This window comes from Castanea sativa, chromosome 8 (genome assembly GCF_040712315.1).
Source record: "Castanea sativa cultivar Marrone di Chiusa Pesio chromosome 8, ASM4071231v1".
In the NCBI taxonomy this organism is placed as follows: domain Eukaryota; kingdom Viridiplantae; phylum Streptophyta; class Magnoliopsida; order Fagales; family Fagaceae; genus Castanea; species Castanea sativa.
Window position 1 is genome coordinate 3,432,610 of NC_134020.1, and position 24,554 is coordinate 3,457,163.

Genomic DNA, 24,554 nt, shown 5'->3' on the forward strand with positions numbered 1-24,554 from the left:
AATAAAGAATCCAATGGTCGAGGAACTCTACTGCACGTGATAAAGCAAGAACCAAATGCTCTAGTAAGCTCTTTGAAAGAATCAATGGAGCCTGCCCTTAAGCCGTCAAACCATCTCATGGCCACGGGCCCCAGGCTAGAAGGAAAGATCTTGCATATCAAAGTTTCATTCTTGGAATGCATTGCCATTCTCTGGTTGAAATGGCTTACGTGCTCCACAGGATCCGTCCGACCATTGTAAATAGTGAAGGCCGGTTGTGTGAAGCACCGAGGTAACCTCCCTTCCTCCAATCTGCGCGTGAAGGGTGACCTGGAGATTTGGTGTAACGCTCTTCCCATTGCGTCATTTCCCAAGCCCCTAGAGGGGTAGTCTCTGCCACGCCTCCCATGCGGATTGTCTTCTTCGGAAGAGAAAGATTCACCTGGGGGAGTCCTGGATCTCTGCCCGTAATTGTCATCCTCGAATCCTTCCGAAGAGGGGTCAGAGACCGGAGGAGTTCCCCTTCGCCTTTCGTGACCCAATCTCCTCTTTAGGCCGTCGATCTCCTTCTGCATGGCCCTGGTATTTCTTTCATAAGGAACTCTGCTTCCTCCTTGCGAATGACTTGCACTTCTGATGGTGTGTGTAGTATGTACACTACCTTCCCGGTTCTCTCCGTGATCAGGATGCAAGGAGTGATCCTCACGCTGGGAGCCTACGGACTCCGCGCTGCGTTGTGGTCCTGATCCTACCATGATGTTCTAAACTTCCTTAAAGACTAAATCCCCACAGTCGACGCCAATTGTAAGGACACAATTCAAATTCCCAAACTATGACTGAAGGGAGATGGGCTTGAAAGGCCTTTCTTTACAATAAATTTGTAGAGGATGGGTTTGTAATTTAGATTTCAAGGATGGTTTAGACAATAAGGGAAAGAACGGGCTTTGGGCCCAATAGGACAAATTAAAGAGTTGTTTGCAAGAGTAAGACTTAGAATTCCTCCTCGGACGAAATCTGAGGATAGTTTATAATAGTATTTTCTTAAGTTTGGATACAAATATTGATTATCATATACTATTGGCTCTTTTTCTTCCTCAAAAAGCCTCTCCCTTCTTCGTAGGACTTCTCCTTCATTTATACTTCTTTTTCTCCTCTTCATCGTCCTCCACCTCATGGTTGTAATGCTGGTTTTGGATACTTGTCCCATCAATCCTTCCCTAAAACCCCCTGGGGTCAGGGACCAAGTTCCAAACTTAATGCTCACGTCTCATCCTTCCATCCATGCAGTCAATATATCAATTTACATAGCTTTTAATGTATGGGCGGTGGTAGCAGCTTTACTTTAGATATTCCCCCGCCCTTTCTATTGTCCTCCACGTGTACCGTGTATTCCCGTAGCCGTAGGATTCTTTATAACATATCCCGGGGATACTAAACTTCTCGTCCAATGTCCTCGGATTAACAATCCGAGGACAAATATACTCCTCAGACATAATTGGTCATTCGTTTATCATATCTTTATTTGACATTTCTCTATGAGATCCCTTCAGATACTCCAAGTTCATTTTGATGTCTTCGGTTTAGGGTTTCTAGCCCAAAAGACCTCGTTGGGCCATTCTTGGTAAATTACTGGGCCCAATGCCCCTACAACAATATTAATTTATACATAATATCATACATAGCATTATACAATAGGATTTAAGGGCAATAATCCTAATACAATACAATACACAAAACCCACCAATTGAGACCTAGCACCCACCACCAAATCAAAACCAGCAACTAGATCATAACCCACAAGGGCCACAACTACCCCAAACCCACCACCACTAGCCACCATTAGCCACCCACTAAAATCACCAACAATAAAAAACATATAATCAAAACTAACAAACCATAATTAGAAAAAGAATGCAAAGTGAAACAACCCAATGGTGTCTACGAATCATGGTGGTTATTAGCATAAAAGAGGTTTCGTCCTTGGTAGGGTGTGTAATGGAGAGAGGAGGGAGAGTGAGTGTAAGTGAGAGGGAGAAAGGAGAGGGATGACCATGGAGATGGGACGAGAGAGAATAGAGAGAGTGAGAAAGTGAGAAGAGATGATTTTTTATTAATGAAAGAGAGAGTATAATAAAAAATTACTTAAATATTATAGCATACTTAACCGTACTATTCCAAAGATATAACAGCACTATAGCTTATGCTGAATTTTTCTGACATTTAAGAAATTTGATGAAGCAATATTTTTATTTTTTGGAGTGTTAAATGTTAAAAACTTAGGGATTGTTTGGTCTTCACTTTCAAACTCACATTTTCACATTTTAAACAACATTATATATATTTTCATACACTTTTTTACCCATATGTATTTTAAAAAATTACAAAAAACTACAACAATCTCATTTCAAACTACCCTACCAAATCACCCCTTTTATTTCACCCCTTATTATTTAGCACAGCTGATGCTAGTGCAAAAGAATCCCAACAGAAGTAAGAAAGTCTACTTAAAAAAGATACCCAAGCTGTCTATTAGCGGTTAAAGTTCGGCTTTACTTTATTATCATCTCAATATTCATTCATTTTCCTTCTCTCTCCGTTCAGTCTTTAAGCTCTAAGGTAAGAAGTTTAAAAAAAAAAGAAGGTAAGAAGAGCAATTAATTCATCTCTACCAACAAAAGCACATCTGCATATCTATCTATCTATCATCTCAGGCAGTCTTCAATGGCTGCCCATTTTCCTTTGCTTCATGCCCCACCATCTCTCTCCGCCAAAACTCTTTATTTCTACAGGTCCAAACCCACTACCCCATCTTTCTCTTCATACCCCAAAAGACATAAAGGTCAGTTCCCTTTAAACAAGCCTTTAATGTTTCTTTCTGTTAATAGTTTTTGTATATATTTTCTCTTTGTTTTGAGCGTGTGGTTTTTGCAGGTTTGTATGGTTTATCTACAATCACATGCTCTTCTTCCAATGGTCGAGACCCTAATTCAGTGGACAGTGGAGTCAAGAGCGTTGAGAAGCTGTTGGAAGAGAAACGCCGTGCCGAGTTGTCTGCTCGGATTGCCTCTGGAGAATTCACTGTGGAACAATCTGGGTATGCTTTGGAATATGCTATGCTTCTCTTTTTGGCTATTTCTCATTGTTAATGTTGTGGGAATTCGTTGTGTTTGCCTTTTATTTTACTTTTTTGTGTTAAAGAATTGTGTGGATATATGCTTGTATGGCTGTGGATAAGAATAACAAGGCCTTCCATTTATATTTTTGCTTATTGTGGTGAAGGCTTTGACTTCATATGAATAAGTATTTCCTTTCGTCTTATTTCACTCATGAATTCAAATTTTCACTTGGGTATGCATTTGAACATAAATCATGATAAGAAAATTCATGTTCATGTTGGATACAAGTTTATTTCACTGATTTTTTTTTTTGGGATTGTTATTTATTTATTTTTTGTCTTCTGTCTTGGATTCAAGTTTTCCATCTGGAGCAAAGAAGAGTTTGTCAAAGTTGGGGGTTCCTAGTGAGATTCTGGAATTTTTATTTAGTTGGGTTGATGCCCATGAAGATTGTCTGAAGATTCCGGAGGCAAAAGGAGCAATTAGTGCCATTCGGAGCGAAGCCTTTTTCATCCCCTTGTATGAGCTTTTCCTGACATATGGAGGAATTTTCAGGTTGAAATTTGGACCAAAGGTTTGTTTGTTTTTATTTTTGTGTGTATACGTTTCTTCTTTAATCTAGTAGATTGTCAAGTGGTTATTGTCATTTGTCCATTATGGATTTTTGATGGATGCCTTGATGTTGGTTGTAGTCATTTCTTATAGTTTCGGATCCTTCTATTGCAAAACATATATTGAGGGAAAACTCAAAGGCTTATTCAAAGGTAATCCAATTGGCTCTCTCTCTCTCTCTTACACATACACCCACACATAGCAGCAGATAACACTTGATTGTCAGGGTATCTTGGCTGAAATTCTAGAATTTGTAATGGGGACGGGGCTCATCCCAGCTGACGGGGAGGTATGGCGTGTTCGACGACGTACTATAGTTCCAGCATTGCATCAGAAGGTAACTCAAATGATTTGTGAATTTGATGATGATGGTCTTCACTGACCAACCTTCACATCTTCTTTTGATTTGAGTCTTAAAATTAGATGATGCTAGTGAGTTGATCTATAATGTATGTGAAGTTAAATGTTTCCAATATCTGAAGCGAGTCATGACATTGCACTCCCTAAGGGAACTTCTAAACCTTTTGGGGCTATATATTGATATACATAGTAAGTAGTTTTTAGTTATGCAAATAAACAAGTGTGATTTATATAATTAAGCATTCTATTGGTTGAAGGATATAGGAAAAATGGATATTTATCCATTATAGTTGAAATTGCATATACAACAACAACAACCAAGCCTTACTCACAATTTTTTTGGATTAGATCCTTAACAAATTAGTTAGGGTCAGCATATGTATTCTTTCTACTATTCTATTCCATCTGAAGTCGTAGTCTTTGTTACTTGCTTATTAACATGTTCTCTTTTACCACTTCTACTAGTGTTATTTTTGGTATTCTTCTACTCTTTGTTGATTGTATAATTTATGTAAAGTAAATATTTTTAATAGCTGAAGAGAGGCATGACATTGCACTCCCTAAGAGACTGTCTAAACCTTTTTAGTTCTATATATCGATATTCATAGTAAGCAGGGGTTGGTAGCTATGCAAATAGTCGAGTGTAATTTATATGACTATAAGTAAGCATTTCATGATTGAAGGAAATAGGAGAAATGGATATTTATCCGTGACAGTAGGAATTGCAGATATAATTATTATAGAGTGGGAATTTTCTTCAAGAAAGAAACATGGTAAAAAATAAAATATATCAGAAAAGAAACTATGCTTATCTTTGAAGTGGTGAGAAAAAAAGAAAGAAAGACACTAGGATAAGGATGGAAGTAGCATGCCTTTGGTTATGCCTCTATGTCCAAGGCATATTTCTAACAAGTGCATTACCTACTTTATATAATGTTTTGGTACTTTGGATCTGCCTCACCCTTAGGCAAGCCCTGATTTGGGTCTTAAAAAATGTTTGTCATTGTTAGGGTTGACCAGTTTGCCATTGATTTCCCTTTTCCTTTGTGTGGGTTTTCGTCTGTAGTATGTAGCTGCTATGATTAGTCTCTTCGGACAAGCTACAGATAGGCTATGTAAGAAGCTAGATGCTGCTGCATCTGATGGGGAAGATGTAGAGATGGAGTCACTTTTCTCCCATTTGACATTGGACATCATTGGCAAGGCAGTATTCAACTACGATTTTGATTCATTAAGCAATGATACCGGGATAGTTGAGGTATTCTATTGTCCCACCACTCTTTTTAGTTTGATCTTATGTTTGGTTTGTATTAGTTCATTCCTGTTTCAGTTCACACCTTCAATAATTTTTCATTAATTTTGCTATTGTACAAATGCTTCATACATATATGCAATGATTGTGTTTTGGCTAGACCAGGCCGTTTACACTGTCCTGAGAGAAGCAGAAGATCGGAGTGTTTCTCCAATCCCATTCTGGGAGATCCCAATATGGAAAGACATTTCACCCCGGCAAAAAAGGGTTTCTGCAGCCCTCAAATTGATTAATGATATACTTGATGATTTGATTGCAATATGCAAGGTAAATTTCTCAATTGATGGAGCTGCATAAACCTTTGCTCTTCAATTTGTTACTATATATAATGGTGTACTGTAGTGGACACGTGTGCTAATTCTACTATTTTTGTGCCTATATATGTTCTACCATGCATACATGGGCACATGGTGGAGAATGCATGCTGAGCTCACTGACTCTTCCCTTTAAATTGGTGCCAGATATCACATGCAATGCTGAATATGGTTTAAAGGGTTCACTTCAGCATTTTATTTGAGAACTATCTTAATGAGTTTGGATTAGAGATGCTCTTCATTTGTATACTTCTAGTGCACTAGGGTTGTGCCCCCTTTTTGTGCTTTTTTAGTGAATCTTATTGCTTATTTGATGAGTGTGGGTTTGAGATAAGCCAATTTGCAGTGTCCATAAATTGTGTGCCTATGCCAAATATATCAGAAACTGGTAGGGGGTTCCTTGAATATCCAAGCTATCAAAAGTTCCCTAATACATATATAAATAATGTGTATGTATGTAAGCATTAGGGCTTTTGTGATAAATAGAAATTTATCAAGGTAGCAAAGCAAGTGGTTCTTGGATCTTGTTTTGAATCCTGTCTCCAGTCTATACACTTTACCTCCCATGTAAAAAAAGAAAGAGAAAATTCTACGTGGTCATACTTATTGAGGGAGAATTTCGATCCACAAGTGAGGGAGTGTTAGAAAATAATAGTAAAAATGACTAAAATCACAGTATCCTATTAGCTTAATCTTTTAGGATAGGTGGTAATCATTAGTGTGTATGTCATTATGAATAAGAAAGGATTATGATCAATTGCTTCTCTCTCTCTGTTAGAATGTGCATGTGATAAGGACTCAAGAAAGGAAATAAAAGCCAAAAAATATTGCGAAGCATGATTCAATGTTCTGCCTGCTAAAGGAACAAAAGCAGTGAGAAGGAAGTTCTACAGATTCTCATGCTTACAATTTAACCATAGTTGAGTTGTAAAATATGAAAGATTAGAGTTGTGAGAGAGAGAGAGAGAGAGAGAGAGAGAGAGAGAGAGAGGGAGGGAGAGTAGAAAATTATTTAAGGGTTTAATCAATTAGTCCCTCAACTTAGCACATATTTTTATTAGAGTGATATTACAAGATTACTAGAATATCCTTATGCTAATATAAAATAATGACAAGATAATATAAAAATAACAAGTGTAACTTTAACAACCATAAGAAATTTGTCTCCAAATATAATATTCTTTGAATCCTAACTGTCTTCCAACTGTGTCACATCTATCCTATCTCTTGGATAGCAGCACCGTGGAACTTTTCCGGATCTACTTTGTGGATCTAAAAAAAATAATAATTAGCCTACTCAACTATTACTTCGTTGGTAGTACAATTTCTATTTAAATGAAGAAACTTTATTTATAATGATATGATTCATAAGTTATGATATGGCTCAATTATTTGATAAATGACGTCATCTGTCAGGGTACAAAACACATTGTCCAAATAAGAATTTGGAGATTCTTTATATGGAACTTGAATAGAATTCTGGCTTTGTTCAAGAAGGCCACTAACAGTGTTGACCTTGCAAAGTAGGATCCTCAAGGAGAGATATAAATTCCCTTAATCTTCAGCAGTTTCTCTAAGATAAAAATGTGAATAAAAATTAGGTGGTGTTTGAACTTTGATTGGTAAATAATTACAGCTTAAACATTTTGTCTTTAACTCTTGTATTGGTGAAATGGACCTTTTTTATTTTTTTCCTTTTTTGGTAAGAAAATATGAATGGCTGATGTAAAACTAAGTAGTTCTTTATGGCTGTTTTTCTTAAACCGGAAGGTTTTGAAGGTTAGTTTTCTGAATCTATTTTTCTTATGTGATTTTATTGAGGTGGAAGTCTATGAGTTATCAAAATCATTTTGTGGGTCTTTTGGATGTACTTTGATACTAAGTTTGTGGGTTTTCGTTAAGTGTAATATTTTATTTCTTTCTTCTGCAGAGGATGGTAGATGAAGAAGAGCTACAGTTTCACGAGGAATATGTGAATGAACAAGATCCTAGTATTCTCCACTTCCTTTTGGCATCAGGAGATGATGTATGTTACTAGAGATCATCAAATGTTTTGGTTCCAGCCACAAATAATTGAAGCTTTCCTCTCAAACTCTCTGTAGGTTTCCAGCAAGCAACTTCGTGATGACTTGATGACGATGCTTATAGCTGGGCATGAAACATCAGCTGCAGTATTGACATGGACCTTTTATCTTCTCTCCAAGGTAAAGTTTGGTTAAGGTTTAGTTGTTTCTTAGTGATACACTACCACTTGTCCCAATGGCCTAATCTGTTAGGAAATAATGAATTTAATCATTTACACATTCTTCTAATACTTACACTGCATTTAACAATTTTAAATCAGCTTCCAAAGTGCATAATGTTTTCAGATATTCATTAGGATGGAAAAATTTTGAATTATTATTGTTTATTTATACATTCTTGGAATTCCTTTTATGAATAAAAATTTATGTTAAAATATAAACAATAATTTTATAAAGAAAGTTGTCTAATCATCCTTCATTTGACAGTGTTTGCATTCTAGGATATATTTATTGTTCTGTGCAGATTCTACCTGCAATTAAGGTGTCAAGAGATGACATGTAGCTTTCTAGCAATCCTCTTTTTCTTTTTCTTTTTCTCCTAATCTCTTTCTCTCTGTCAAGTATGGTGATATATGCTCACACAACCCTAATTTCTACCTAACAATAAAAGGAAATGAATCTAATGGTAATTGCTAAAGTATATGCTTGTACATGACTTGTTCTGTAAAATGAATGTAAGGTTGTCATGATGGTGAACGACTCTGAAATTCCTGGTTCACTAGGAGGCCCGGCTACCTCGAATTAGCCAGAAATCCTGTTTTCAGTCTTATTGTGATCTTAGAGTTTGTAGTTGCCTTGATCATGGGTGGCGTTCGTAGTTTTTTTATTGAATCCAAACTTTTTCAACTGGTTGTAGAGGAAGGGGGACGGTATTTTTCTTTAAGGATTTTTTAGCGGTGTAGGTACTTCATGAAGTCGGTCTTCATGGGTAAGACAGTGGCACAATGGCTGATGAAGAGCTTAGAACAGTTAGTCGTTGGGTCCAGTTCGAAGTATTTTTTTTCGTTCAGGGAAGGTGATTTTGCTTATACCCTTCAACGGAGCTCCAATTCTTTTGGCGTGTTCCTACGATTGACGGAACTTAAAGTTGGCGGGTCTAGGAGGTCCATTATTATTCCAGTAGGCAGAGCTAAGAATGGATGGAGGGTGTTTGGGTTAGAGTTAAGGAAGATGTTGGAACCCGATAACTTTGCGAACAGTGGGATTGGGCAGTACAAATTTGTGGCTCAGCACCTTAAGAATAACTCAGGGATTAAATCTTCTACATCCTTTGCCGATGTGGTGCGTGGGCATGAGGTGCAGGTCAGAAGAAAAAATCATTTTGAGAAGCAAAACCCAGTTGTGAAACAGAACCCGGTGAGCTTGGCTGGTCCGATGACTCTAGAAGGTAGAGTCGCAGGTTCTCGGAGCAGTACAGAGGCATTTAATGTGGATATAACAAAACCAGTAGGAATTCAAAGGAAATCCCAGCTGAATTTCAAATCAAAGGGATCTGAACATGCTTTTGGAAAAAATCGTGAACTGGGAAAGCCTGTGTGGGCAGGTAACAGCTTGACCATAGAAGTGATTGCAGAAGGAAAAAGGAGGGTGGCATGGCATAAAGTTGGTCTGAGGAGTTCCTTATGTGTATCAAGAGATCAGAGGGAGCCTTGTGGTTCACGGGCTAATATATGTTCTGTGGTGGACTTAGACAAAGATGGGTTCCAAGTGGGCCTTCATTCTGAGCCCAATGGCCCAAGTAGGCTGGAAGTGAGTGTTAGCCCACCAAGGAGAAACCTGAGTCTCTTAAGTCTGAAAGATCAAGTTTTGGCTAAGTCCAAAGCAACATACGAAGCTTCGAAGGCTCAAGATGCCATCGGGGTTGACTTCGCCCCTGCCGAGGAGTCACCGGAGCTATCGGAGAAGGTCGCCTCAGTGCGACAACCTGCTCCGACGACGGCGACGGCGAGCGCGGCGACCGCCGAGACCCGATTGTGGGCCGGCGACCGTCTCGGTGGCGGACGGTGGCTCTTTCCGATGGGTCTCTCGTAGGGGCTTCACCGGCGGAACTGGATAGGGCCGATATTGGCCTTCTTCACACCATGAGGCCTGATTTGGTGTCTGTTTCTTCTTCGGAGCATTTGGGTTGTCCTGCGGAGACTATGGCAGTGGCTATGAGTCTCTTTTCTGGTGGGCCTAGTGCCATTGAGTCTGCTCACTTTGGGTAAATCTTGAAACGAGAGGGTGAAAGGTCTGTTAAAGGTCTGGGCTCTACCTCTGTCCTAAGTCCACCGAGAGTTGGGATTGAGGCTAATCAATCGGTATTGGCTTTGTCTGAGGTCGAAACAGCCTATGCAGTTGAGGCCCTGGGTGAAGCGGAGAGTTCTTCCCCCTTGATGTCTATTAATCCCAAGGGGTGGTTGTGACTTGAATTGAATAAAAATACTGAGGTGAGGAGGTTGGATAACACTTTGGCGGTGTCTAATTGGGTGAAACAAAGACTCCCCAGTTTCAGTAAGTTGATGGGGCTTCCTTTGGGTCGACATGAGAAGAGGTGCATTATGCTCCTACAAAGACTTGAGACGGAGATTGAGGCAACCAAGCTGGTGCATAGGAAAGATGTAGCTCACCGTAAAGTTGCCTCCAAGAATAAAGGGAAGAGGATGGTCAGTCCAAAGCTTCACTCTATCCCCCACCCCTACCTCAAAGTAAGTATTCTTGCTGAAATCCTCCCATCCCATGCGGATACTTCTCCACAAGCCACACCCATGCGCCCCTCTACCTAGCTTGGACTTCCATCCCCCCCAATCTTCCCCAAACTTAAGGGCTATGACCCTTCTCCAAAGCCTTGTCTCCTCAATCCCAAACCTCCATAACCACTTCCCTAGTAAAGCTTTATTAAAGGTAGTTAATTTCCTTACCCCTAACCCACCATTTTTCAAAGGTGCACACACCTTGTCCCATCCCACCAAATGAAGCTTGGAGTCCCCCCACAAGAAATCCCTTTGCAACCTCTCAATTTTATTGGCCACATGCGTAGGGATGGTAAAAAGAGACAGATAATAAGTGGGAAGACTAGACAAAGTGCTTTTAAGCAACGTTAGTCTTCCACCTTTTGACAGATACAACTTCTTCCAACCGGCCAACTTACGCTCAAAATTCTCCAAGATAGGATTCCAAACAGTAGGGGACTTGAAGGACGCCCCCAAAGGCATACCAAGATAGGTCATAGGCAAAGATCCAATCCGGCATCCCAAAAGCTTTGCTAAGACATGGATATTAGGAACCTGCCCGATAGGAACCATCTCACTTTTCAGTACATTAACCTTAAGACATCTTTGCTGAAAACAAAGAAGAAGCATCCGAATATAAAGAATGCATTCCTCATCAGCATTGCAAAACGGAATCGTGTCATCCGCAAACAATAGATGCGATACACAAACCCCCTCCCCCAAATCGTCTACCAGTGAGCCCTAAAACCTCGAATTAAACCAGCCCTCGGCTCTTTGCGGCATCTTGCCTGAGAACCTCCATCAAAACCAAAAACAACATGGGCGACGGCGGGTCCCTTGTCTCAACCCCTCGAACTCCCAAAAAAATCAGCTGGGGTCCCATTAAACAACACCGAGAATTGGGCTGTAGATATGCAAGTGCGGATCCACCTACACCACCTCACCCCAAATCCCATTCTCCTCAACAAATCAAGAAGAGTCTCCCAATTCACATGATCATACGCCTTCTCAATATCTAATTTGCAAATAACCCCCGAAATCTTACTTTTCACCCTACTATCTACACACTCATTAGCAATGAGAACTGAATCAAGAATCTGTCTACCACCCACAAAACTGTTCTGAGACTCAGATATCAACTGATCCAAAACCTCTTTCATGCGATTTGCCAGCACCTTGGCCAAAATCTTGTAGACACTCCCCACCAAACTAATAGGTCTAAAATCTCGAATATTGGAAGCACCATTCTTCTTAGGGATTAAGGCTAGGAATGTTGCATTTAGAGATTTTTCAAACTTACTGTGTTGATAAAACTCTTCAAACACAGCTAGGACATCTCTTTCCACAGTTCTCCAACACTGGTGATAAAAAGCCAGAGAGAAACCATCAGGACCTGGAGCTTTATCTCCTTCCATCTCTTTGACAACTCGAAGGACCTCCTCCTTTTCAAACCTCCGTTCAAGCCAGTCCCTCTCCAACCCCTCTATCTGAACAAACTCCAATCCTTCCATGAAAGGCCTCCACTCCTCTGTCTCCTTGTACAAATTTTTATAAAACTGTACAGCTTGGTCGGCCATCTCGAATTCGTCTTCATAGGTAACCCCATTCACTTCCAACATACTAATATGGTTATACCTTCTCCGAGAATTGGCCATCTTGTGGAAAAATTTGGTATTGTTATCTCCTTCCTTAATACAAAGGCATCCTCGATTTCTGTCTCCACGAAATCTCTTCCAAAGAGAGAAGATTCTGAATTTGGGATCTCAACCCAGCCCTCTCACCTAACTCCACTTCAGAAAGACCATGCTCCCCTTCCCTAACGTCCAATAATCTCAAAGCCTCCAACAATTCCTTTTTCCGACGCTCTACATTTCCAAACTCACTCCGGTTCACGAATAATATTCTCGCCTTCAATGCCTTCAGCTTCTTGGCAAGAACAAAGCTGGGGGTACCTGAGACGGAGTATCGATTCCACCAAGAATGAACCCTTTCTTTGAACCCATCCGACTTTAGCCACATGTTTTCGAACCTAAAAGGACTTTTCCCCCTTACAATCCGTCCTGCCTCCACTAAAATGGGGAAGTGATCTGAAATAGGACGAGATAAAATCCGTTGGGTCACATCCGGGTAGTGATCCTCCCAATCGAGGGAAACCAGAGCCCTATCTAACCTAGACATCGAGGGCTGATCCGAACCACTCGACCAAGTAAAACTCCCTCCTTCCAAAGGCAAATCTATCAAGCTAAGCTCCTCAATGAACTCAGAAAAGTTCTCCATTGCTGGGGTGAGACGAGAACCCCCCAACCGTTCACTTGGGAACCTAACAATGTTGAAATCCCCTATGTAACATCCACTTCAGTTGTCTTTTCCGAGCGTGTATGGGATTGCATCCAATAAAGAGGCATCGGTGGCCTCTTCTCTTGAACGGTTGGGGATTGAGGAGCGGAGAAGCTGGAATGTTCGTTTTATTCGGAGTCCTAATGATTGGGAGATGCGTGAAGTGGATGATTTTCTTCAAACATTGGGCTCCAATCTTCCTCACACCGAAAATGTAGATCGTATGCGATGGAAGTTGACAAAGAACGGGGTCTTTGATATTCGTTCGTTTTACAATAAGTTGAGAAGCTCTGCGCCTATTATCTTCCCTTGGAAAGGGGTTTGGAAGGTTAAGGCTCCTCGGCGTGTCTCTTTCTTTGTGTGGACTGCTGTTTGGGATAGGATCCTTACAGGGGATAATTTGAGGGGAAGAGGGTTGGATTTTGTCGATTGGTGTATCATGTGCCGCAGTAATGGGGAGACGGCGGATCATTTGTTATTACATTGTGGAAAGGCTTCTAGACTGTGGAGTTTGGTTCTTAGATCTTTTGGGTTTTCCTGGGTCTTGCCTAGATCGATTGCGGATACTCTATTCAGTTGGTGGAATTGGCTTGGAAAACATTCGTCTAGTATTTGGAATTTAGCTCCTTTATGCTTGATGTGGTGTCTCTGGAGGGAACGCAATAGGAGGACGTTTGAGGACATGGAAAGTTCAGACGACCAGCTTTTGGCCTCTCTTAGTGGCACTCTGTTCGATTGGTCTAGGGCTTGGGGACTCACCTCTAGTGATTCTCTCCCTATGTTTCTTAGTTCTCTTCTGTGTTCTTAGTTTATTCTCCTCTTTTTTCTTTTTTCTCTTTCTCTTCCCTGTGTACTTTTCTCTCTGCCTTATGTCTTTTGCATAAGGTAGTGTTTTTTGAATGCACATATTTTTACCTATAAAAAAAAAAATAAAGTATATGCTTGTACATACATGTAAATATGTGTGGTAGCATTGGTGTGTACATACGTATGTCTTTATGTATGTGAGGACAACGATTATGTCTTTCATGAATGGCTGCTTTGTAAATATAATCATTTTCTTTCTTTGTGATTGAGTGCAGGAGCCTAGTGTCGTATCCAAGCTTCAAGAGGAGGTATCTTTACCGTCCTTATGCATATGAGCTTAGTATCAACAGAAAGCAGACTGATAATATTCTAATCTATATTATATTATGTAATAGAGTTTTTCTGCTTTACTTTCTAGGTTGATTCTGTCCTAGGAGATCGGTTTCCAACAATTGAAGATATGAAGAAACTCAAGTATGCAACTCGAGTAATCAACGAAGTGAGAAGATGATTTTTAAATAATAAATAACAGTTGGACTTCATTGTTTGTGTTCAGGCATTGACATTTTTTCCCCCATTTTTCCCTTCTTTGCAGTCCTTGAGGCTTTATCCACAACCACCTGTATTAATTCGTCGTTCACTTGAGAATGATGTGCTTGGAGGGTACCCCATAAAAAGGTCTTATCCTATTAAATCCATTGCCAATGCTACTTTTGTCTGTCAATTAGTATACTATTTTTTTAAAAATTTATTACCTTCTTGCTTAGAACCTTTTTTATTTTTATTTTTATTGTTTTTCTGAACATTATTTGTTTAGTTGTTATTTTTGTAAGTTTTTTTTTAATAGCCCTTCCGATTTTCTATATGAAGTTCTTCTGTATTATCCAGTAGAACAGTAAGTGTGTTCCTTGGTAGGGAAAGGAACCCAATGTCAGTTGATCTTCACTATTATTAAGGAATCTACATATATTCCCCTATTATGTTATGTTAGAATTATTTATCAAAAAAAAAAATGTTATGTTAAAGTTAGCAAAAAATGATTATATTTTATTTTATTTTAAACAGTGGTTCTTTTAGAAAAACAGCTCTGACTACTCAGTAGTCAGTACTCCTGTAGCTTTTTGCTCTACGTTGTACTTATTAAAATGTATAAAAAAAGAAAGTTTTAAAAAAAATTATAAAATATAGGATTAGTGATATTTTTTTGAAAAAGGTTCATATATAACCCAAATGAAATGTAAATTGCAATGAAAAGAATTCTTACCATATAGCTTTAAAGTTGGTTTTGGGTTCAAGAGACTCGCTACTCTGGATTTGATAGTGTTTGCCAATATAGAAATTGTGATGCCTCAATTTGATTGATTGTGTGATGTGTGTGGATGTGTGATGAGTCTCACATCTGGCATATACTAAGTTGAATTAGACTTTATTGACTACTACAAGAAGATTTAATTGTGACTAATTCTTTTGAGGTATAGCGTAGATGTGACTAGCGTTATTCCTTGGGTTGTTACATAAGGTATCAAAGTTGGTCTGATAATCCTGTGTGGGCTCGGAGATACTAACCCCACAAAATGTGCCCTAACGAAGATGTTAGGGATTTAAGTGGGGGAGATTGTAATGCCCTAATTTGATTGATTGTTTGATGTGTGTGGGTGTGTGATGAGTCTCACATCAGGCATATACTAGGTTAAACTTGGCTTTATTAACAACTACAAGTAGCCTTAATTGTGACTAGTCCTTTTGAGGTATAGCGCAGATGTGACTTATGTTATTTCTTGGGTCGTTATATAAATGTCATTTATAATATTGGTAATGATGGAATAATGAATAAGAAATGAGAGGTATATGGGTCCATCTAAGTTGAAAAGAAATAGTTCCCTCTAGACTAAGTGTTAAGAAAACAAATTGTATATGGTAAAAGAAAATAAACAATACAATTTTTTGCCCTAGTGCTCTTAGCTTTTTCTTTAGCATTCAAAGATATTGAGTTTATTCATTGCAAAAAGTTGCTAATGTACCAGAGCATATTTCTATAGCAAAAACTCAAGTCACCATAAATTGGCATATGTCACTTAATAACAAGGCAAGATTACTAAAATTAATGAAACAAATTATTAAATGGTCAAACTTTTGGGTAACAATAGCTACTTACTGAGATAAGAATGCTTGATGAAATTTCATGAGTTTGCTTAGATAGATAGTTTTGGTCCAAGGGTCCTCCCATGTAAGTAGAGAAGTCTCCTAAAATTCAGCATGAAACAAAGAAAAAAAAAAATTAAAAAAAGTTTTTTTCTTGGGAGGTAGAGCAAGGAGAGAAAAAAAGTGTTGGGTGGTTTTGATGTGGAGGTCAAAGGTCATCATGGGTTTTGTGAGAGTTGTGATTGGATATGGGTCTTTGGTTGTTTGAGATTTTTGGTGTTGGAGTTTTTGTGTTGGGTTTATGATGATGTGTGACTAGTCTTTTGCCAAAGGGGTGAAGCCACAAAGAACCTTTTACGGGTTTTGGAATTTTGATTTGATGGGTATGTCATCGTGGCAACATATATACAATTTTTTCAACCTTCAAACCTTATTTTATACCTTTACTTTGTTGGTCTTTTTGTATTTTATACCTTTAATAATAATGTATCTATTTGCGCACACATAAATAAAATAATTTTTTTGTGGAAATTAAATTGACACGGTGATTTGTTGAAAAATGGGAAAAACCTCTTGCAAGGCAAAAATCTCACCGGGTGATTTTAAGGTCACCACTCCTAAGAATTCATTAATCAACAATTAAATAGTTACAAGTATAAAGATTCTTACTACTACCCTGGCCTATTCCAAAATACCAACCTACAAATTAGCGCACAAACGCAGTAGCTTCTCTTAGAGAAAATAAAGCTCTTGGTCTCTGTATCTGTGTGTGACGGCTTTTAGAATAAGCCTTATATATATCTAGGGTTGTGAGAAAAGAAACCCTAAACAAAAATATAAACTTGGGCCGAATTTCAGATTTGAAAAACTGAAAATTGTAATTCTTGATAGATCGAGCTTCTATCGAGCTATTTGTTGAGCTTCTCATTTAGTCTCAATAGCAGTATCTGTTGAGCTATTTGTCAAGAGTTAATGAAACAGCTTTTCTTCATTTGTTTCTTATATCAATATTCATGTTTTTAATACGAACACTTGGGTTGCGTTTGGATAACTACTTATTTTACTATTCAGCTTATTTTTGCTACTATTCATGAGCCCACTGTACTTTTTAGTACTATTCATAGGTATCATTGTATTATTTCAGCTAATTTTTACCTTTATCTATAGCACTTTTAACAAAAAGTTTTTAGTTTCAGCAAAATAAGCAGATCCCAAATAGATCCTTGATATGCTTAAACAACATACTTCTTGATGTATTAAACCCGACTTTTATTTACCCAATTACAAGTAAAGTGCATTTTGTCAGAGGATTAGCAAATTACATAAAATTATGACCCTAACATATCCAATGCCTTTTATACTTGCATTTTTTGTAATATGTTTCTACATGACAATTTTAATGTGTGAGATAAGAAAGTAACTTTAATTGTGGGAAAAATTATTCAATACAATCGAAAGGTCATGCCAATAGTGTTTAGTGGCCCCGCAACCAATAAAATGTTGCCATGTGTTAAAATAATATTATATTAGAGTCACAAAGAAGAAAGGGAGGAATCCTTGATTCTGAAGGGAGAGAACTTGGATATAGGAAAGAGATTTTCTCACACTATTGTTGAACTGATTAGTTTAGTGATGTAATTTGTGACAAGCCTTTTTTTTTAATGACAAAAACAAAATATCAAAATAAGTGATCAAAAAGTTATTATAATTTGAAATTATAAAGTATCCACACATCACGCGGGATATCATCTAGTTGTAATAAATATTTAACAATTTACTCTCTTTTTTTTTTCTTTATTCTTTTTCATAAATAATATGCATTTTCTGATACTAAGCTTTATGTGTAATCTATTTAATTTTATCAATGTAGCTTTCATGTTTAATGCTATGATGTCTTGGATACAGTTTTTGTAATCTATTGAATTTCTTTGTCTTCTTCTATTGTTATTTACAGGGGTGAGGATATCTTTATTTCTGTTTGGAACTTGCATCGAAGTCCAAAACTTTGGGATGAAGCAGAAAAGTTTAAGCCTGAAAGATGGCCTTTAGATGGACCCAATCCAAACGAAACAAACCAAAACTTCAGGTATATCAAATATTTGTTGATCTCTTGTCTTCTTACAGCTGGTCAGTTAACTAAGTGTTTGAATTTGTTCATGTTTTGTTTTTCCTGTTTGAGTCTTCCTAACTTGTATCACATTGTTGTAACTTGTAACAACCTCAATGAAGTGGCTTGCTAGTAGTATAATCAAACTGTACAAGAGAACCTCCAAATATTTGTTGGAGTTAGGACTGCAGGAAAGTACCTATAATAATACTACATTAAACTTGTCCTTTGGGCCCAGAGGAGGGCTGTTGGGCTTTCTTGAAGCCAGTTGATGTCCCCACGATTATATGAGTGTGATTTATGTCCAATTCTTGCTTATTTGCAACTGACCAGCTCCTTAAGTTATTAGATTTGCCATTTCCTGGCCACATACAGTTGTTTGGGTCACTTCAGTCATCATTTGATTAGCTTACTTGCACAACAGTTATTAAATATTAGGTAAGGTCTATTTGGGTCATTTGGTAGGCTAATTTGGCCTTGGCTCCTTTCAAGCCATTTGATTGACTTTCTTGAGCTGTTTTTCTTTTAGATATTAGTTGGTGAGTTCAAATTGTTTGTGGTCTAAGTTATGATTTGGTGATTTAAGAGTGTGGTTGAGATCTCTGGTGTCAGAAGTTAGATTGTTCGTGATTGTGGTTGTCGACTTTAGGATTTCAACTGGTTGTGGTCATCAATGATGTGCAATGCTGGAGTTACTGGTGGTGGGTGGTATGTGCGGCTTTGATACCATGTTATTCTCGGGAAGTGTGTAGGGTAAATTTCAAAATTACCTTTACAAAATACATAAAATTTAGGCAAAAACATAATTTTGGTCCCTACATTTTGGGGCCACAATCAATTTGGTTACTACTATTTTAAACTTACAGTCAATTTGGTCATTACCATTAACTCACTAACGGAAAATGTTTACGTGGTAAACGGTTTGTATAGTTGGCATATTTAATATTGAAAAATTGAATCAGATGATGATGTGTCTAAGTTTAAGTGGCCATGTCAGCACTTAGGTGGCAAAAAAAAAGCCACATAAGCTTATATATATATGTGTGTATATATATATATATAATATATGTATATAAAACCTATAATTTCACAAAAATAAAACCGAGTCTCTCTAATATGGTAATACTTAGTATCCGTTTGGATACAAATGATCTGCGTCTACGTTTTCCCTCTCACGTTTCAGGTCTTTTTTTTTTTTTGCACAAGTTTTAGGAGACAAAGGCTACTGTTCATGCACAGTGCATGAACAGTATTCACACTTGTTGACTTTTTCTTGCGTGAACAGTGCATCCGAGCACTGTTCACGGACCCACAAACTTCACTTTTTATCAATTTTTTATTAAAAATGGGTCCCATGGTACTATTCACACATTTAAAAATTATTTTGCTACAGTGTTTTCAGTTTTCAGCAATAAGTTCTATCCAAACAGATCCTTAATCTCTAGTAAAATTTCATCTCCCTCTCTCTGTGATAATTCTTGTGATCTCTGATTCATGCGCAAAGAAGCCAAAGCTGACAGCAATTGCTGTCGCTCCAATGCTATAGCCAATCTTCCAACTCAAATTTTGTCACTCTGACCAACGTACACGTGCGATGAGGAGCTCGCGGGACCCTATTTCTGCACAAGGCGACGACGATCTGAGGCTGGGTCCTTGCTGGTCGAGCTTGAGACGAGGAGATTCGAGTCAGGTGGTCGGGATCGATTGGATCTGGTTTTCTTTGAGGTTTGTGGTCACGGATCAAGCTCTGTGGTGGATCTGGGTTTAGGATGGTGTTGGACGGTTGAGGTTGTGGTGATTTTGGGTTTGCAGGCGAGGATTGCGGGATTAGTTTGAAATTTTGAATTTGGGGCTTTCGTTTGAAATTTCTGGAATTAGTTTGAATCTGGGTTTGGTGGATCCTCTGCATCTGGTTTTTTTTTGGATGAATCTGGGTTTTCTTTTAGGAGATGATTTTGGGGTTAGAAGATTTTGTTGGACTAATTTGTTTTAGAAGATTTCTAAGATTATTGGACTAAATTATTGTTTTTTTTTTAGAATGAAATTATAGGACTAAATTATTGTTTGGTTACCAAGAAATTGCAAGAAAGGAAAAAAAAACCAATATCAATAAATAAATAAAAAAAGAAATTATGTCAGGTTAAGAAAATTGTGAGAAAATTAGAAGAAAAAAATACAAAATGGAAAAAATTGGAAAAGAAAAGAAAAATATTTTTTTAAGTTGATGTGGCTTTTTTTTGCCACCTAAGCGCTGAATAGGAGAGCTTTTTCAAGAATATCTATCTATAGAGAGACTAAGATCTGTAGATTAAAATCTTAATTTGTTGGTTCTCTAGTCTATTGGACATCATTTGTTGGGAATCGACCCCCCAACAATTTCATAGACTCATCGTTTCATGATCTTTGTCGGGCAACTCGTGTATATTACCAATAGCAATATACACCATCCGTTCCCTATGTATCTTTTTTACAAATTTAAATCAATAAAATTGCTTCTTTTTTTATTTTATTTTATTTTACTTTATAACAAAAAATTTCCAAAACTAACCTTATCTTATTCATTGAAAACTTTTGAAAATCTAAAAAATACTACTATTATTAAGAAAGTTTATTTTATTTTATTTTTTTATTTATAATTTTTATTTTCTCAATCCTTTGACATGTGCTCACCAAACCCACCATACCTCTTCCTCATCCCCTACAAATCCAACACTGGGACAGGAAATTGACTAGTCCAGTTAAATATTCCCAGCAACTCATATCCTTACTCTCCAACTTTCAATATCATACCTATTTCCATTTTCCTTAAAATCGTAGGACCAACTAAATACAATCATCATCATGTTTTTTAGAGATGCAAATGGAACACCTTTTTTATCCTCAATCTCACCTTTCTCAACCATCAAAGCCTTAATATCCACCATTTAAAGCCTATGTCATAGTTACAACTCCCTAAACAAGCAATTATATTGGGGCTGAATAAATTGGTTGCCAACTTCCTCCTTAGAATCCTTCTCTACTCCCATACAATGAGAAGTATTTAATCAAATAGTTGCAGTGATGATGAGGTGAGGGTGATGCATTTGGAGGCACTAGATCATGAGGAAGTGGGACTCAAGGTTGAGGGATGGCTCAGTGAATTCAATTTGAGATGAACTGAAAATGGGAGGGTTTTTTCTGAAGTTGGTTGAAGAATGTTGCCAACTTGATCAGTAATGGTGGTCAGTTGACATTTGTCCGCAGTGATGTTGGTGCAATAGTTGCATAGAAGGAGGGAGGGTACCAATTTACCCCTATTTTACTTGGATATGTTGGTTATGTTTTGGAGCTACCAGAAGAAAATTAGTCCTTTGTTAATACAGAGGATCTTACTGCATATCATGCTACCTATGAGGATCTTACTGCATATCATGCTACCTATGAGGATCAGTTAAGCCAACCATCAGCTCCACATCTGCAACGGATTTCAAGGGAGGCTTAATATTGTTTCTACTGAAGATGGAGACTAAAAAAAATAAAACATAAAAAAATTCTTCTGGATGGAAAAGGTGACCCTGAATCAGATAGCACTTGGATAACATTAGAAGAGTTTCAGGCAGCAACAGGACTCGTACAAGTTTATAAAATGAGGAAACCAGTTTTGATTTTGATGGAACAGAACTCACATGGGAACTAGAATAGAGGTAGAATAAATTTCGGTGGGTTTGAGTTTTTTTTGTTATTTTGTGGAACAGTGGGGGAATTTTGGAATATGGAAATTTAAGGAAGGCTAGCTGCATAGTCATTAGATTGTTTATGCAACAGGTTTTACTTAGCCCTGAAGTGTGTCACCATGAAGCAATCTAATCTAGCTGAAGTACCTCCTTAGTGTATTTGCTAACAACCTTTTCTTTCAGTTTTTTTACTTTATTTGTTTATGTACACTTTTTCAAAGCCTCATTTTTTTTAAGGTACAACTATACCTTAATCTGATCTTTATTCAAAGTTTCCCAGCCCAAAAACAAATGAGTTTCATAATTCAAAGATCACCTAATTATCTAAATTAATACAGATCTGCACCTGACTGTTACTTCTCCCTAAACCAGCCCCAAAATATTAAATCCTTAGTGATTTGGCCAAGCAAGACCCTGCTTCGGAATTTTTTTAAAGCTCATTGTTGTTCATCTTTTCCCTTCCTTTTGATTAAGAATTTGTTTTACTGAATTTTAATACTAATTGCATTTGGAAAATGAAACTACGGACAAAGAATGCTTATTGCTTCCTTTTAGGGGAAGGTGACCCCTAGTGCTGGTTCTTGCTTAAAATTTATTTCCACTCCATGTGTATTTGGACTTGTTCCACTCTAGGGCCCTTTTTCTCAAATGTTACTTTTTCTATATATGGCTATATATATATATATATATATATATATATATATGATATGGTCTTCTTTCAGTTATTTACCCTTTGGTGGAGGACCCCGAAAATGCGTAGGTGACATGTTCGCTTCATACGAGGTAATTTTGTTAAAGGTTTCTTGCATCAGAAACTTGTTAGAAGATCAAATGTTATGATATAAAGGATTTATGATGCCTTTCGTTTAGAGTTAATATGTGTTCACATTTTTTTTGCAGACTGTAGTAGCACTTGCAATGCTTGTCCGGCGATTTAACTTCCAAATAGCACTTGGAGCTCCACCTGTAAGTAACCTTCTCCTTTTTTGCATATTTTCTGTCCAAGCCTGAGATTTTTAGAGACATGATTTCAAACTTGTTATCTAAACAAATCTCCACTATTGAATGGAGTAAAATCTGATAACTCTGCACACCTGAAACTGCTAGTCTCTCTCTCTCTCTCTCTCTCTCTCTCTCTCTCTCTCTCTCTATATATATATATATATATATATATATAACCTCTAATATTTTTATAGAACTAATTGTTTGTGTTTGGTGTTGATTGATCTTTAAACTGAGAAGCTTATTTCGTTTATATTAGGTAGACACAAATGAGCATCGACTTAAGTTGCTAAAGTTGGGATATTAATGGACTTTAAGAAAGTAAACTTCAACTTTATCTATTTACCATGGCTGTGCAGGTTGAGATGACTACTGGAGCGACAATTCACACAACAGAAGGGTTAAAGATGACAGTCACGAGGAGAATAAAACCTCCCATAGTACCCACACTGGAGATGCCGTCATTGAAAGCGGGTGCATCAGTCAACCTTTCAGAAGGGGATGCTCTGTTGGGTCAGAAAGGTGAAGTTTCTTCTGCTCGTTCCTGATTGCTACCCTGGCTACATTTTGGCTTTATGGCATAGGATCTATTTAACATGGAGAAGTAGTATAGGGAGAAGAAAATAAAATTGTAGCATTCTCTTCTATTTTGCTATATTTATAATATGCTTTCACATATTTAGCGGTTCAATGGGTTCAAAGTTTGTACATAATTTTGTAAAATGACAGGCTCTATTCATGAAAGGAAACACGCCCATGGCGAAATTGCCTCGTGTTCTTAAATTCTCCTTCAAGCCATAGTATTTCTTTAATTCATCCTACTCTTGGATTATCTTTGATAAAAAAATTATTAACGTTATTGATGTGCCACCTTTCTTCGTCATATATAATACCTCTGTTTATACTGCTTTACTTGAAAGTAGTTAGTGATGGTAATGCCAAGATCTTTGTAGTTTAGTGGCAATGTGTGGTCTTAATAAAGAGAACCAAAATTCAAATCCTCCCTCTCCTGCTTACTTATTATAACAAATTTAATTAAATAAAAAAAAATTTGGAGCAAATCTCAACCTTAGTGTCTGCTCCTATTGATGATATAGTTCTTTATCATCAAACTAAGACACCAATCGGATTTTTTATTCAATTATTAGAGATTTTATTAGTTAAGTTAACTAAAATCCAATAATAATAATAATAATAATAGTTGGTGACAGTAACGAATGTTTCCCGGGGGAGGGGTTACCAAAATGCAAAGACGGAGTTGGTTATTTGGTAAATTGGTATGGAATGTTGGAGTACATAACCAAAATATGTGGCATGAAAAGGAACTTGCATTGCTTCGAGCATTGTATTAGGGACTAATGAATTTCCTTTTGTCAAAGCTCCCGGCTCTAAGGTTGTTGATGTGGTAATTGGTACTCATTTGGGCCTGGCTGGTGTCGTCTAACTTGTGGTTTAATTGAGAATAGGTATGTCATTACTTAAGTCTAATTGTTATGACCCTTGTAACTCAACTTATTAGAGCTTCTTGGTGTTTATAATAGACATTTAAGGTTCAAATCTCTCCTCTCCCAATTCTCAAATTAAAAATGAAAACCTAACTTGAACAAAGCAGAGACCTCATGCGGGAGTGTATAAGCTCGTGCCATGTGGTGCTTCAATATTTTATTCAACATTTTTGACCTATTTTCATTAAGTTTTTTTTACAGTTATCCAAAAGAACTCGTTAACTTTAAAAAAAAAAAAAACTATTATCTAAAAGATGGGTTGTAGTTCAAAATTATATTAAATTAAGATGGATTGTACTTTTATCTTACATATTATGAACCAAGCGTGACCCTTCCGTATTAATTTTTTTCCACATTCTCAAAAATATGGGCTGTGATCATAAAATAGGACACTTTGAAAGACTACAATTTTCATGATAAGATTCTTATTATTAAGTGTCACATCAATTTGCT

At 37.4% G+C, this 24,554-nt stretch overlaps 1 protein-coding gene across 1 annotated transcript; it reads left to right on the plus strand.

The window, feature by feature from the left end:
- The first annotated feature begins 2,585 nt into the window (after positions 1-2,585).
- On the plus strand, positions 2,586-23,379 carry LOC142607385 (protein LUTEIN DEFICIENT 5, chloroplastic). Its single transcript, XM_075778845.1, has 16 exons — positions 2,586-2,818; positions 2,911-3,073; positions 3,453-3,669; positions 3,788-3,859; positions 3,934-4,044; positions 5,134-5,325; positions 5,485-5,646; positions 7,624-7,719; positions 7,796-7,897; positions 13,908-13,940; positions 14,051-14,131; positions 14,228-14,310; positions 17,729-17,860; positions 22,317-22,377; positions 22,495-22,560; positions 22,956-23,379. Exons 1-16 carry the CDS (start codon positions 2,701-2,703, stop codon positions 23,142-23,144), a joined length of 1,878 nt encoding a protein of 625 aa, XP_075634960.1. The 5' UTR covers positions 2,586-2,700; the 3' UTR covers positions 23,145-23,379.
- Positions 23,380-24,554: the final 1,175 nt, after the last annotated feature.